Raw genomic sequence first — 14,979 nt, forward strand, 5'->3', positions numbered from 1 at the left:
CGAGAAAAAGGAACCGACGAAGTATCAATCATCAAAAGAGTTGTTCGAGAGTTGGTTGGATATTGGTCTAGTCTTCTTCCAGTGTGGACGGCCGAGTTGTCTCTACGTCGAGCAGACTTCGGAGAAGAAAAGGGGAGAGTTCCTGCCTTGCAAGTAAACTATTTTCTGCAATTCGGAGTCAAGAGGACGTCCTCAATTGCCGATCTACTCTTATGAAGCCACCTCTTCGAAGTATTCTTATTACCTCACTTTCCCCCAGTTCATGCAGTGTAAGATTCTATCTGTTTATGTAAATAGGAGATACCATTCTGCATTTACCTTTGTTAGTAAGCTTGTAAATAAACCTTTGTTGTGTTAGTGTTTCTTTCTATATTCATATCCCCAGTTTCAACTGTTGGTGTTGAAATATTTTTTTTTTATTATTTCATATCAAATCTGAAGCGGACCTCCCTCAGAGGCCATAACATTGTGTCGACCCTTTCCAGAAATTTCGACACCGTAACATTGTCTCTGAGATCACAGTCTGTAACACCCCTGAAGTGCAGTGGGTGAATTACACTTGTTGGGCAGCCACCACAGGACCCAAGGAAAACTTGTTCAAAGACCTGGGAGCAACATCTCTTAGGTAAAATGAAGTGAATGTGGATTGATGCAACCAGGTAACAGCATTAAAAGTTCTATAAACGGCAAAGTTTTTCTAAAATGCCAGAGGAACTTATACCTCTGACGTCATGTGCTCTAGCCTGCACAGTCTCAGTGACAGAACCATCAAGAGATGAGTAAGCCTGCTTGATTGCCTCACATATCCAGAATGAAATAGTGTTCTTGGAAACTTCTTTTGTGGACTGACCAGTGCTAACAAAAAGTCTACGACACCTAGGTCTTAGATGGCGTTTCCTTTCAAGATAGCATCCTAGTGCTCTGACAGGACATAGCAAGAGCTCTTGCGGGTGTTGTCAACAGAATCATTCAATGATGGAATGGAAAAAAAAAAAAAAGGAGGGGCAAATCGGTCATCATGCACGGAGTGATTCTGGGTCTTGGCCACAAATTCTGGGACAAACTCGAAGGTCACAGAGCCCCAACCCCTGGTATGTTTCACATCATAACTCAGGCCATGATGTTCCCAAACTCTTTTTGAAGAAGCCAAGGCCAACAGGATAACTGTCTTCAGTGTCAGATCTCTGTCTGACGATCGACGAAAGGGCTCGAATGGGGTTAGAGAGAGACTTCTCAGGACAAGCGAAACAGCACATGCGGGAGGTCTGAGTTCCCTTGGAGAAAAGGCCTGTTTGAAACCCCTGAACAACAAGATCTCCCAGGAGGAAAAGATGTCCACCCCTTTCAGACGTAACACCAAACTTAACACTGCTCTGTAGTCCCTGATAGCAGAAACAGAAAGGCTTTTCTTATCTCTGAGGTTATCAGTGGAGAGAAACCCCATCGATGACACCAATAATTTTAGACAGCCCATTTCCATAAGTAAACTGCTGAAGAGGACTTCCCAAGGTAACTGGACATACATCCCACTGCCCCGAGAAAAACCTCTCATTCAAAGGAGATACTTGATAGTCTCTATCCGTGAAGAGACAGGGATTCTACCGACTGGTGAAACCTTTCGACGTGAGGCTGGCAAAAGTTGCTGCCACGGGGGAATCTCTCTTGGAACCTCTGCCAGAAGAGACAGAAGGTCTGGGAACCACTCTGTTTGAAGCAACAGAGGAGCCACCAAAGTCATCCCGAGATTTCGAGAACAAATGTATCTGGCAGAGAGCTCCGCCGAGTTCTCAATCACCCACTGCTGTAACTCTGTCAATGAATAGAGGGGACAAGACACCAGAACCCCCTGCTTGTTCACATAGGCGACCAAAGTAGTGTTGTCGGATACCAGAACCACCGAATGACCCTCTACCTTCTCCCGAAACACTCTCTAACTCAGAAAAGCTGCTTTCAGCTCCAAAACATTAATGTGTAGCAGCTTGTCTTCTGCACTCCAAATGCCTGATGCAATGAGGTCTCCCAGATGAGCACCCCAACCCGAGATGGAAGCGTCTGAAAACAGAAGGAAGTCTGGAGGGGGAGAACGCAGAGGGGTTCCCACCAAGAGATTCGGTCATCAAACCACCAATGAAAGTCTTGCTTCACTTCTTCGGAATGAGGGACTCTGTAGAGGAGAATCTCCTGCCAGGGACCAGAAGTCTTTCAGTCGCCATTGCAGAAACCAAAGATGAAGACAACCTGAGGGACCAGCTTCTCCAGAGAAGACAAAATCTCTAGAAGGACTTCCCACTGGTGAGCTGGCTGTTCTGGTTGTGATAGGAACTTGTGTGCCACTACCGCAACTTCTCTAACCTTGATCCGACTGAAAAACTCTTGACACTGCTGTATCTATAACCTACCTAGATAAAGAGCCTTCTGGCTGGGATTGATTGATTTTGTAAAGTTTAGGCGTAACACCAAGCACAAAGGCCATTCAGCGCTTACTGTACTATAACTTTATGAAATTATAAGATGTGTTATACCATATAAAACATTTATATCTTTGAGATAATTTACTATATTTGAAGTGGGGCATTTTCTCCCAATAGTTTTTTAAGTGGTATATTATATATGTTGTTGGATCTTCGTTTTCTTTCGAATTTATGGCATTCCATCAGCAGATGATGGACTGCAACCAGAGTACAACAGTGGTTACAGTATTTCCTCGCCTTGCAACATCAAGTATTTATGTGTAAAGTATGTATGTCCTATTCCTAATCTTGTTAATATGACATCTTCCCTTCTTTGACGTTGTCTATTCCAAGATTTTACAGAACATTTTTATAAGCTTTAATTTATGATTTAATTATAGCCATTCTTTTTTCCATTTTGATTGACAGTATCCATTTATTATTGTTTTCATGTCATTGTAAGGTATTTATATTTTGTATAATTCCTTTTTTACTGCCTTTATAGCTTCTTTATCCACCTCCTCATTACCCTTTATGGCCACATGGGAAGAAACCCAACAATTTTATACTTATAGATTTCCGTTTACTAATATATTTATAGATTTCCGTTTTACAAATACATTTATCCACTCCCTTATTTCTTCAATTACAGGATGAGAAATTGTCTATTGTTTTAGTGCCTCTAAAGCACTACAAGAATGCGTGTATATGACAAAGGTATCGTTTGCATTTACCACCATAAAGGTATGCTATATAGCCTCCAATTTAGGATTTATCTCTGCAGTGAATATCGTGCTCATATCGAGCTCATTTTTGGAAGTTTTTCCCTTTTTATATTTTTTGTTACTACAGCATAGCCTACACCGTTTATGTGGTGTGACAAATTCACTCCTTAATTGTGCATCTGTTACTTTATTAAATAATTTATCACAGATTTCTATTTAGCATGTCTCCGTGGAGGTATTTTAGGAGTGGTTATTTTTTACATGCTATTCGTTCCTAATTTTAGAGGTTCTATATCAATTTTTAATAGATTCTCTAATTGACGGATTGATTGATCATGGAATTTAGGGTATAGCCCAAGTGCTGGCACCTGTAAAGGTCATTCAGCGTTGCAGTGTAATATGATTGAATGAAATGGATTGAATGAATATGTGAATCCATTAAAATCTCATACAAATAATCAATTAAAACTGCAATTAAAAATATCGATTGACACACCAACCAAGACCATCTTATGTTACATAACTAAAAGACATACATTCACTCTCATTCAAAACCATTTACACCATATTTAAAAATCCCCCCCCCCCAAAAAAAAATAGTCAAAATTAGGCGATGGACAGAAGGATTCAAGAAAATAAGAAAAAAGTAGAGAAAGTAGAAGAGCGAAGGATTACAAGTGAGATAGAAAGGGTTGTAGGATGTTCTGTCAGGACCCTGGGCACCTATGGGAGTGCAATTACACTCCCACAGGAGCCAGGGTCCCTTATCCCCTCACCACTGGAAGGAGTCCTACTCGAGGGGTCTATTCTCTAATGGTTAGGAGGCTCTTGGTTTGTCAATTATTTTCTATGGTTTTCATTATTTAGTGTTTGGATTACCATTAAGGTCATTAATTTTAGCTATATTTTTAAATCTTATTTCTTTTCTTCGTACTTTCTGGGGTTCTATTCCTGCTTCTACATACAGACTTTCCACAATGGGAAGTTCTGTAGGCTCCAGTGCACAGTCTAATACCTATGTTATGAATGACATCGTTTTGTTAATAGGGTCTTAGAAGCACTGCCCTATTCTAGACATGCATAATCAAGTTTACTGAAACAAATAGCCTTATATACTTTTATCAGAGGTTCTATGAGAACCCCAGTCATTATGTGGTATTACTTTGATTATATTTAAGGATTTTCTCACTTTTATCGCCAGTTGTTCTATATGTTCTTTAAATGTAAGAGTTTTGTCAAGTATTACACAAAGGAATATTATCTGATCATCAAATTCAATTATATCATTATTTAAGAATAAAGTAGGAATTAATTCCTTTTTTCTTGATCTTGTAAATCTGACCACCTTTGTTTCTTGCGGTGAAAACTTAAAACCCTTGTTTTCAACCCATTTTTTTTACCCTATTTATGGCTGCTTGTAATCTGTTGGTTATGTCCAGCACTTTTTAACCATTACTGTATATGACGAAGTCACCTACAAAAAGGGATCCTTGGATGCCTGGTGGGATCATTTCAATTATCTCATTTATTGCTATAAGCAAACAATGCCACACTTAGTACACTACCTTGATGGATTCCTTCCTCCTGGATAAATGACCAATTTCAGGCCCCACTTTGACTTTTATGTATCTTTCTGATAAGAATGTCTTAATATATAGACATTATTCGCGGAAAATTTGCCTATTCATGATATATTTCACCGAAAAACATTCACTAAACTATTTTCATGACAATGCACTATTTGTGATAAAACTATTAAAATACTTGGATATAAACATTTTTAGAGGGGTTTTAAGTATTCATGGATTTTAGCTATTCACAAGGGGTTGCGGTACACATCCCAGCAAATACTAGGGGCCAACTGAACTACATTATAAAAATTTTTATTTGGGATGAAACTTACCTACTGTAAAATACAATAGATCCCACACTGAGAAGAGGATGATGGGTAGTGCAGCAAACCATGCTCATTGTTTCATGTATAGAACCCAAAACATTCCTACCTGGTATGGAATCTTTACTGGCAATAAGATCTTTACTGGATCTTACTGCCACCAGAAGTTGGATTACATCCATCCAGGGAGCAAGGATCCCTTAGGTGCAGCAAAGAGCAGCCTTGTGGAGACAACCCCTTCAATCCAGCCAGAATAAAAAGGAAGGAACATGAAGGGACTCTTCTGTCTGGGTCTGATAGCCCCAAAAACGAGTCAACTTTATAAAAATTAAATATCTTCATGACATGAAGGACACTCCTAAACAATAAATGTACCATCATCCTCCGCAAAATATCAAACCTGGGATTTAAAACAAAAGAGCCCAAAAGACTGCTCTTTCTTCATTTAAGAAAAGACTATCTACTGCTACTAGTTTTGGACATGATTCTGCGGACCTAAGGTAGCAAGCGGAAAAATAAACCATTTCCAATAAGTCTAAGCACTGCATTAATCACATCCTCAAGCATCCAATTTGTCATAAAACTCAATGAAGTCGCAACGACTCTTACATTATGAATGTTTACCTTCAATCAAGATAAAAGGTTATGGAATTATTTTCATGTGCTACCCTGGTAAACTAAATGAAGTCGCAACTGCTCTTACATTATGAATGACCTTCAATAAAGATAAAAAAGGTATGGAAATAGTTTCATTTAGCCTGATCAAGTACATCAAGTATGTGCTAGCCTGATCAAGTATGTTCTTTGACAAAGATGTTCTAGGTACTCTAAAACCACACAACAATATGTTAACTTCGCTGCTTCCAAGCTAAATTTGAAAAACTTTGCCGTAAAATAATAGAAAAAGTAAAATAGCTTGTGTTTTACAACAGCCTTAATGAAGACAACCATAAGGAGTGTGCTTGCAATAATCTTGCTCATATAACTGCTAAAAGTGCTAACAAAAAGACTTTCATAGTAGTAATTACTTCAATGGAACTTATTCCAGAGGCTCAAACGGATCTGCAGATAAAATTTTGAACTACATCTAAACTCCAGAGAGATTGATACCAAGTTCTAGGTGCTTCAATCTCAATTGATCTCAACACCTTAAGACGCTGATTATTAGCCAGATCCAGCTGCACATGATGCAACATCAAGGAAAGGTGTAACTGTAACTTTGACAGTAGGCAGCAAAAAATTTACTATATCTAAGAAAGCCGAGAAACTTGGATGTCTATAAGGGTATGGGATAATCCTTCTAAAATGGCACCTGGAGCAATACACAAATTGCTGCTTCTGACACAAGGCTACAGCTGTACCTCCACTTGATTGAGGATAGAATCCGAGAAAGTTTTGAAAACACCTCTATTGGGAGGAGCTGGTTAAGCACCTCCAAGCATTTCTGTGTCGGATGCAGAAGTTAGTGGAGCAGCATGGACTTTGGTAATTCATTTTTCCTTAATGGAAGAATAAGAGAGATCTACAGCGAGCTAGAAGTCTGAAAATCATTCCTTCTGAGGCTATTAGGGGTCTATGAAGTTCTGAAGTCTGAAAATCATTCCCTCTGAGGCAACTAGGGTTCTACAGGAGTCACTGAGCAATTTTTGTACAACTCAAAATGTGTTCAACTGTGCCCAATGTGAAGAATTGCATCCACCACTCAAGCCTGATAGCACTCAAAGGAGTAGTAGTAAGTAGACTGGTTGTTCCAGCTCATCTGTATCACAGTGAGTGCTTCTCCAATTCCACAGGGCCTGACTGTCCGACTAGCGGATGTAATTACCACCCCATATGACAGAGTTTTCCTTCCTGAATCCTCAATTGCCCAAAACATTGTCCTTCTACAGAAAGAATTGGAGGACCTATGCAGTTAAAGTTAAAACATTTGAAACACACCTGGTGGAGAACAGATGTACTATGAAACAGTCAGATTAGTCATTTGACCTTTATCTTGAATGCCTACTTGCCTATGGGGGGAAGAGATATAAGCAATCTTTAACAGTAGGGAAGATTCATCCCAAAAAATAACATTCAAATAACATTGCTTTAATTACGCAGCATTTCCAGAAATGTAACCCTTGTGCTTTTCACAGTGACTGTACTCTTAAGATGAAATTATGAAAATCTGGGATTGGAGGAGGGAACTTCTACATTTTAATGACAAATTGAAAATACCAGACAAACTGGGGCATTGGTCCAACAATTGATATATAGACTGCAAAAAAGTAACAGAACAAGCAGCTTACAGAAATTATGACACTCGAAAAAACTGAGACTGTAATACAAAATTATGTACCACAACAACCAATTAAATTTTCTAGGTTAACAGAGTTTGAGAAAGGTTACTGTATTAATGTACTTGAAAAGATGTGGCATGACAATCATCTTTATCATACAAGAAATGTAAAGGAATGTGTACAGTAATATTTTTGTCAAGATGTTTCAATACCAACCCAATTTTTAAAAAAAATAACTCTGTTCATGAATAGCACAAGAAGAAAATTGCCTACAACTTCGTAAGGCAACACACTTTCAAAAGATACAATGAACAACAAGATAATACACATAGGTAGTACTAGTTTCTTACCTGTCAGGAGACCGTGTACAATTGTTTGCAGGTCTGGCATTCTGGTCTGGTAAACTACTAACTTTAAGCTTCAAATTTCTGACATCTTCCTGTAAATGAAGAAGAGTTGACCACAAAACTTCAGTGGTGTTTGTAGAAGATTCTGTGGAGGATATGCCACAATTGGAAGAGCACTCTCTTTTCTCTAAAGATTGTTTGAGTAATGCAACTTCTTTCCAGAGTCTTTCTTGCTCCTTTTCAATCTTCTCTAGTAAGTGGAGAAGTAACTTTGAATCCATTCTTGAAGAACCTAACATGATTCAAGGATAAATTAAAATCATATTTAAAGATCACAGAAACTACTGTATATGAGATAGTATATGGAACCTTTGACATACTTAAAATGCAAGTAAACACTACATTTCAGGGTCCACGAGTCATAGTTTTTCTCAAATATCTTTCAAACTAATTGTTTGACTGAAACGGTCCTTTAATACAGTATAGTACAAAACACCACCTGCTAATTTTTGGTAATATAGTGCATTGTCAAATGGTGTTAGTTAAGGTGTTTGCTCTTGATTTATTTTGTGTTGCCATACACCACCAACCTATAAATTCAAACATCCTTTACCCTCATCCCATTCCTCCCTACCTCCATCCCTCACCCTTCCCCTTCTCATCCCTCCCTCAACCCACTTTTCTTTCCTTCCTGTTTCTGCCCCTACTTTCCTGCCTATTATATCATGTATAAGTAATATTAGATTGTGTTCATTTAATTATTGATATTGTATTTTCTTAAATTATACAAATGGGAGTAGGCTAAAGAGTGTATGGCCATCACCCTGTTCCCCAAGGCCGTGAGAGAGAAGGTCTGCTCACTTCCCCCAAATCCCCAAGTAGGCTGAGCTTTGTCCACTTCCCTATTGTGTCAGCAGGTGAATTGCCGTAAAAGTGAGAGAAAAAAAGAAAATGGGTATAATTTGTGGGAACCTACTGTGAGGACCAGGGATTAAGACAGGTAGCTGGGTACTGATTTATTTACAGACAAACTGGGTTGACACAGACAGGTGCGGACGGATATGTAGTGCAGTCTCGCACCGCAAACAGAAATGACTCTGAGACAGTAAATTTGTGTTTTCTTACAGACATACATTTAGATATAATTAGGCATACAAATAATGGAATTGCATGTGTTATACATCAGCGAAAAGGCTGCGGAACGCTTTATCAGACGGAAGTAAGAACAACGCGACTTGATGATTGATTTAGATGAAAATAGGGAAAAAGCGTTGTCCTTACAAATACTCCGCCCCAAGACAATGATTATGGAGTAATTATTGGATGACAATCTTGGAGGCAGGGGGCGACCCCGTGTCCTTGTGACACTTGTTGTGGGGCGTCCTCGAGCGTAGTCCTTCGGTTTTGCTGATTGACAGGATGCCTCCCCTGGCGGTAGCCTCGGGGGGTTCGACCGTCTTCTGAGGGCGGCCGCGGCTACGACTGGGAGGTTTGGCGATCGAAGGAGCCGCTTTTTTCCGAGGAAGATTGAGGCGCCCTACGGAATCCGCGTCTGCGGGGTCTTCGTCCATGATGAAGGCTGGTTTCAGGCGATCGATTGTGACCCAATCCTCGCGACCATTGATGGATATGAGATACACCTTGTCAGTGCGTCGTAGGACGCAGAAGGGACCTCGGTAGGGTCTCGTTAGCGGCGGGGGGAGGGCGTCGTCCCTGATGAAGACGTGTTTGCACGATGATAGGGCCTTCGGGAGGAAACGTTGGGTCCTGTTGGAGAAGGTTTTGACACAAGGCATGAACTTCCCAGCGGATTCCCGAAGCCTGGCGATGGAGACGTCGGCGTCGTCGGCATTGGTCGGGAAGAACTCGCCAGGGACTGTTAATGGCTCCCGCGGGGCAGTCCTGAGACCGAGGAGGACCCATGGTAGCTGGCTCTTCCAATTTTTGCCGGTGCAGCGCGCCATTAGGGAAGCCTTGAGCGATCGGTGGACTCTCTCCACCATGCCGTTAGCTGCTGGGTTGTAGGCGGTGGTGGCGTGTAGCGACGTCCCCATTAGGTGGGCCAGGGCGGTCCACAACTCCGACAGGAAAACTGGTCCGCGGTCCGTCATGATCTCGTCTGGCACTCCGAATCAACTGACCCAGCTGGCGAGGAGGGCTTCGGCACATTCTTTTTGTGGTTGCCTCCAACATCAGTGTTGCCTCAGGCCATCTGGTGGAGCAATCGATTATCGTCATGAGGTATCTGGCACCTTCTGACGGGGTCACCAGTTGTGAGGACCATGGATTAAGACAGGTGGCTGGGTACTGATGATTTATTTACAGACAAACTGGGTTGACATACACAGGTGCGGACGGATATGTAGTGCAGTCTCGCACCGCAAACAGAAATGACTGAGACCGTAAATTTGTGTTTCCTTACAGACATACATTTAGATATAATTAGGCATACAAATAATGGAATTGCATGTGTTATACATCAGCGAAAAGGCCGCGGAACGCTCTATCATACGGAAGTAAGAACAACGCGACTTGATGATCGAGTTAGATGAAAATAGTGAAAAAGCGTTGTCCTTACACTACTATCACCATCATAACATCATTGTCTGTGTGTGGTTCACCATTCATATCACACTGCAATTTTTTTTCTACTAATCTAATGCCAGTAATAAGGATGTATTCTTGTACTGTACAGAGTTTATTGAATAAGTATTGTTTACAATAATAATAATAATAATAATAATAATAATAATAATAATAATAATAATAATAATAATAATAATAATAATAACAAACTATTCGGAACCAACCAGAAAAGACTATACAGCCAACTAAGAGGGGAAGACAACCACCCAGAAATTCCCGAAGCCGAACCAAGTAAGAGACTCTGGGAAAACATATGGAGCAATCCGGTATCACACAACAAACATGCAACATGGCTCCAGGAAGTCAAGGAAGAAGAAACAGGGAGAATAAAACAAAGATTCACAGAGATCACGACAGACACAGTCAGACACCAACTAAAGAAAATGCCAAACTGGAAAACCCCAGGTCCCGATGAAGTCCATGGATACTGGCTCAAAAACTTCAAGGCCCTACATCCACGAATAGCAGAACAACTCCAGCATTGTATCTCAAATCACCAAGCACCCAAATGGATGACCACAGGAAGAACATCCTTAGTACAAAAAGACAAGAGTAAGGGAAATATAGCCAGTAACTACAGGCCTATCACCTGCCTACCAATAATGTGGAAGTTACTAACAGGTATCATCAGTGAAAGGCTATACAACTACCTAGAGGAGACAAACACCATCCCCTACCAACAGAAAGGCTGCAGAAGGAAGTGTAGGGGCACAAAAGACCAGCTCCTGATAGACAAAATGGTAATGAAGAACAGTAGGAGAAGGAAAACCAACCTAAGCATGGCATGGATAGACTATAAGAAAGCCTTCGACATGATACCACACACATGGCTAATAGAATGCCTGAAAATATATGGGGCAGAGGAAAATACCATCAGCTTCCTCAAAAATACAATGCGCAACTGGAATACAATACTTACAAGCTCTGGAATAAGACTAGCAGAGGTTAATATCAGGAGAGGGATCTTCCAGGGCGACTCACTGTCCCCACTACTCTTCGTAGTAGCCATGATTCCCATGACAAAAGTACTACAGAAGATGGATGCCGGGTACCAACTCAAGAAAAGAGGCAACAAAATCAACCATCTGATGTTCATGGACGACATCAAGCTGTATGGTAAGAGCATCAAGGAAATAGATACCCTAATCCAGACTGTAAGGATTGTATCTGGGGACATCAGGATGGAGTTTGGAATAGAAAAATGCGCCTTAGTCAACATACAAAAAGGCAAAGTAACGAGAACTGAAGGGATAAAGCTACCAGATGGGAGCAACATCAAACACATAGATGAGACAGGATACAAATACCTGGGAATAATGGAAGGAGGAGATATAAAACACCAAGAGATGAAGGACACGATCAGGAAAAAAGAATATATGCAGAGACTCAAGGCGATACTCAAGTCAAAACTCAACGCCGGAAATATGATAAAAGCCATAAACACATGGGCAGTGCCAGTAATCAGATACAGCGCAGGAATAGTGGAATGGACGAAGGCAGAACTCCGCAGCATAGATCAGAAAACCAGGAAACAAATGACAATACACAAAGCACTACACCCAAGAGCAAATACGGACAGACTATACATAACACGAAAGGAAGGAGGGAGAGGACTACTAAGTATAGAGGACTGCGTCAACATTGAAAACAGAGCACTGGGGCAATATCTGAAAACCAGTGAAGACGAGTGGCTAAAGAGTGCATGGGAAGAAGGACTAATAAAAGTAGACGAAGACCCAGAAATATACAGAGACAGGAGAAAGACAGAAAGAACAGAGGACTGGCACAACAAACCAATGCACGGACAATACATGAGACAAACTAAAGAACTAGCCAGCGATGACAATTGGCAATGGCTACAGAGGGGAGAGCTAAAGAAGGAAACTGAAGGAATGATAACAGCGGCACAAGATCAGGCCCTAAGAACCAGATATATTCAAAGTACGATAGACGGAAATAACATCTCTCCCATATGTAGGAAGTGCAATACGAAAAATGAAACCATAAACCACATAGCAAGTGAATGCCCGGCACTTGCACAGAACCAGTACAAAAAGAGGCATGATTCAGTGGCAAAAGCCCTCCACTGGAGCCTGTGCAAGAAACATCAGCTACCTTGCAGTAATAAGTGGTACGAGCACCAACCTGAGGGAGTGATAGAAAACGATCAGGCAAAGATCCTCTGGGACTATGGTATCAGAACGGATAGAGTGATACGTGCAAATAGACCAGACGTGACGTTGATTGACAAAGTCAAGAAGAAAGTATCACTCATTGATGTCGCAATACCATGGGACACCAGAGTTGAAGAGAAAGAGAGGGAAAAAATGGATAAGTATCAAGATCTGAAAATAGAAATAAGAAGGATATGGGATATGCCAGTGGAAATCGTACCCATAATCATAGGAGCACTAGGCGATCCCAAGATCCCTGAAAAGGAATCTAGAAAAGCTAGAGGCTGAAGTAGCTCCAGGTCTCATGCAGAAGAGTGTGATCCTAGAAACGGCACACATAGTAAGAAAAGTGATGGACTCCTAAGGAGGCAGGATGCAACCCGGAACCCCACACTATAAATACCACCCAGTCGAATTGGAGGACTGTGATAGAGCAAAAAAAAAAAAAAAAAAAAAAAAAAAAAAAAAAAATAATAATAAAATAATAATAATAATAATAATAAGAATAATAATAAATAATTATATAAGTAATAGTAATAGTAAGTAATAGTAATGGTAATTTTAGCAATAATAATAATAATTATTAATAATAATAATAATAATAATAATAATAATCTCAGGCTGTTGATTACTGCCGCTGTGGTAATCAGTTGCTGGATGACAACCTCCAAGTACCTGACCGTCTTCCCCTTCAATTGGGTTGAATACCTGGTTGCCGGACGAAGCTCCTCTGTTGCCAGAGGTTCCATTTACGTCGTTGTCGTTTATTCCTTCATTTCTTTCCATCATTGCTGAGTTTTGCTATTTAACCCATAGCTGGACCCTACCCCATCAGGGATAGGTACTCATTTACAGCTGAGTAGACTGAGGAAATTATGGTAAAGATCCTTTCCCAAGGAATCAATTTCATCATAAAATGCACATTTTGTGATAAAACTAACATTTTTAGTGGGGTTTTTCTGGAGTTTTACCCGACAAAATAAGCAGTTTTAAGAGTTTTTATAGGAGTTTCAATTATTTGCGGGTTCTAGCTATTCGCGGGGGGCCAGGGGGTGTCTGGTACCTATTCCCTGTGAATACGGAGGGAACACTGTATTGTATCGATGGATGAAGAGTTGCTGTTTAGCAACGTTCCTGTAGATGAAACCATCAGAATGTCCCTCAAAATGCATTTACAGAAAGACCTTCACCGATCCACTGAACATCCCCGAGCATGCCCTTCACTGGCTGCTAGGAATTCGCACCAAGAAGGCCCCCTTCACCAACCACCATGACCATATATATGTTCAAGTCAACAGTGTCATGATGGGATTCCCCCCTCAGGGTTCTTCTTGTGAACTTCATGGGCATGGTAGAGCAAGTCTTCAGGAGCATCAGGAAGCCTTTTATATACATGAGATATATAGTTGACACCTTCATCCAAGCAGAATCGACTGAGGAGATCGAGGAGATACGACAGGCCTTTCACACCCACAGCGGTCTGCATTTTACTATTGAACATAGGCACTGACGACCAACTCCCCTTCTTGGACGTCCTGGTCATGTGGAAGGAAGGTTCATTCACCACAAGCCTCTACATGAAGCCTATGACCCTGAGCGTTTGCCTGAATGGCGATAGTGAGTGTCCTGAGCATTGTAAAGACTCAATCATCAGTGCCTACATCTGGAATGCTCTCTCCCACTGTTTGACATGCACAGATATTCATGAGGAGATGGAATGTGCAGCCCAGGTTCCCGTTAACAACAGACATACCAACTGCAGCATCCAGGACATCTTCAGGAAGAATATGTAGAAATGGTACTTACAGGAACCTCACCAAATATTAATTTATTCTACAAGGGAACCTTCCATCAGTGGTATAAAGAAGAACAAGCATATGGGAAATAATCCAGAACCACATTTCCTCGAATGATAGCAACAAGCAGATCAACTTAAGTCAACTTCTACAGGAGTACGAAGACATGCAGCCTTATCATGAAGAATAACCCCGCCCCACCACAGGATCCTTGAGAAAGACTAATATTAGTCATTTACAGATATAGTACATGCCTAATCCGAGGATGCCTCGGAACTTACATTGGGATGGTCGATGCACCTCTCCAAGAGGATTTCTTGTCATGCTCAGGAAGGTAAAAAATACAACCATGCAAGAACTCCACATGACAAAAGGATCCACTGCTGCGACATTGTCAGGAACTTTGAAGTTATTGTCCGAGCACTGATATATGACTTCTGTGAATGATTAAAGCACTGCACATTGGGAGGGAGAAACCCAGTATGAATGTCACATAGGAGACCTCCCTCCTCCCCACCACTGTCAGGAGAGCAGTAGACAATTCCCTACCAAAACCATTAAACCAAACGGATCCTGAGGGTGATAGAATCATTAGCTCTCATCTTGAAGACATCTCTCAAAATCCAGAAGATGATCTAAGCACAGGCTCTCACCCTGAGGACCACCTA

General features: G+C 40.9%; 1 protein-coding gene across 1 annotated transcript in view; it reads right to left on the reverse strand.

Annotated features, from left to right (window-relative positions):
• The window catches only part of LOC135211457 (angiopoietin-related protein 7-like), a 142,177-nt gene that overhangs the window by 48,660 nt on the left and 78,538 nt on the right, over positions 1-14,979 (reverse strand). The window contains exon 3 of the mRNA XM_064244769.1: positions 7,699-7,987. Coding sequence (XP_064100839.1) covers positions 7,699-7,987 — 289 coding nt within the window. The remainder of the gene's footprint in view (positions 1-7,698; positions 7,988-14,979) is intronic.

The sequence above is a fragment of the Macrobrachium nipponense genome, chromosome 19 (genome assembly GCF_015104395.2).
Source record: "Macrobrachium nipponense isolate FS-2020 chromosome 19, ASM1510439v2, whole genome shotgun sequence".
Lineage (NCBI taxonomy): Eukaryota > Metazoa > Arthropoda > Malacostraca > Decapoda > Palaemonidae > Macrobrachium > Macrobrachium nipponense.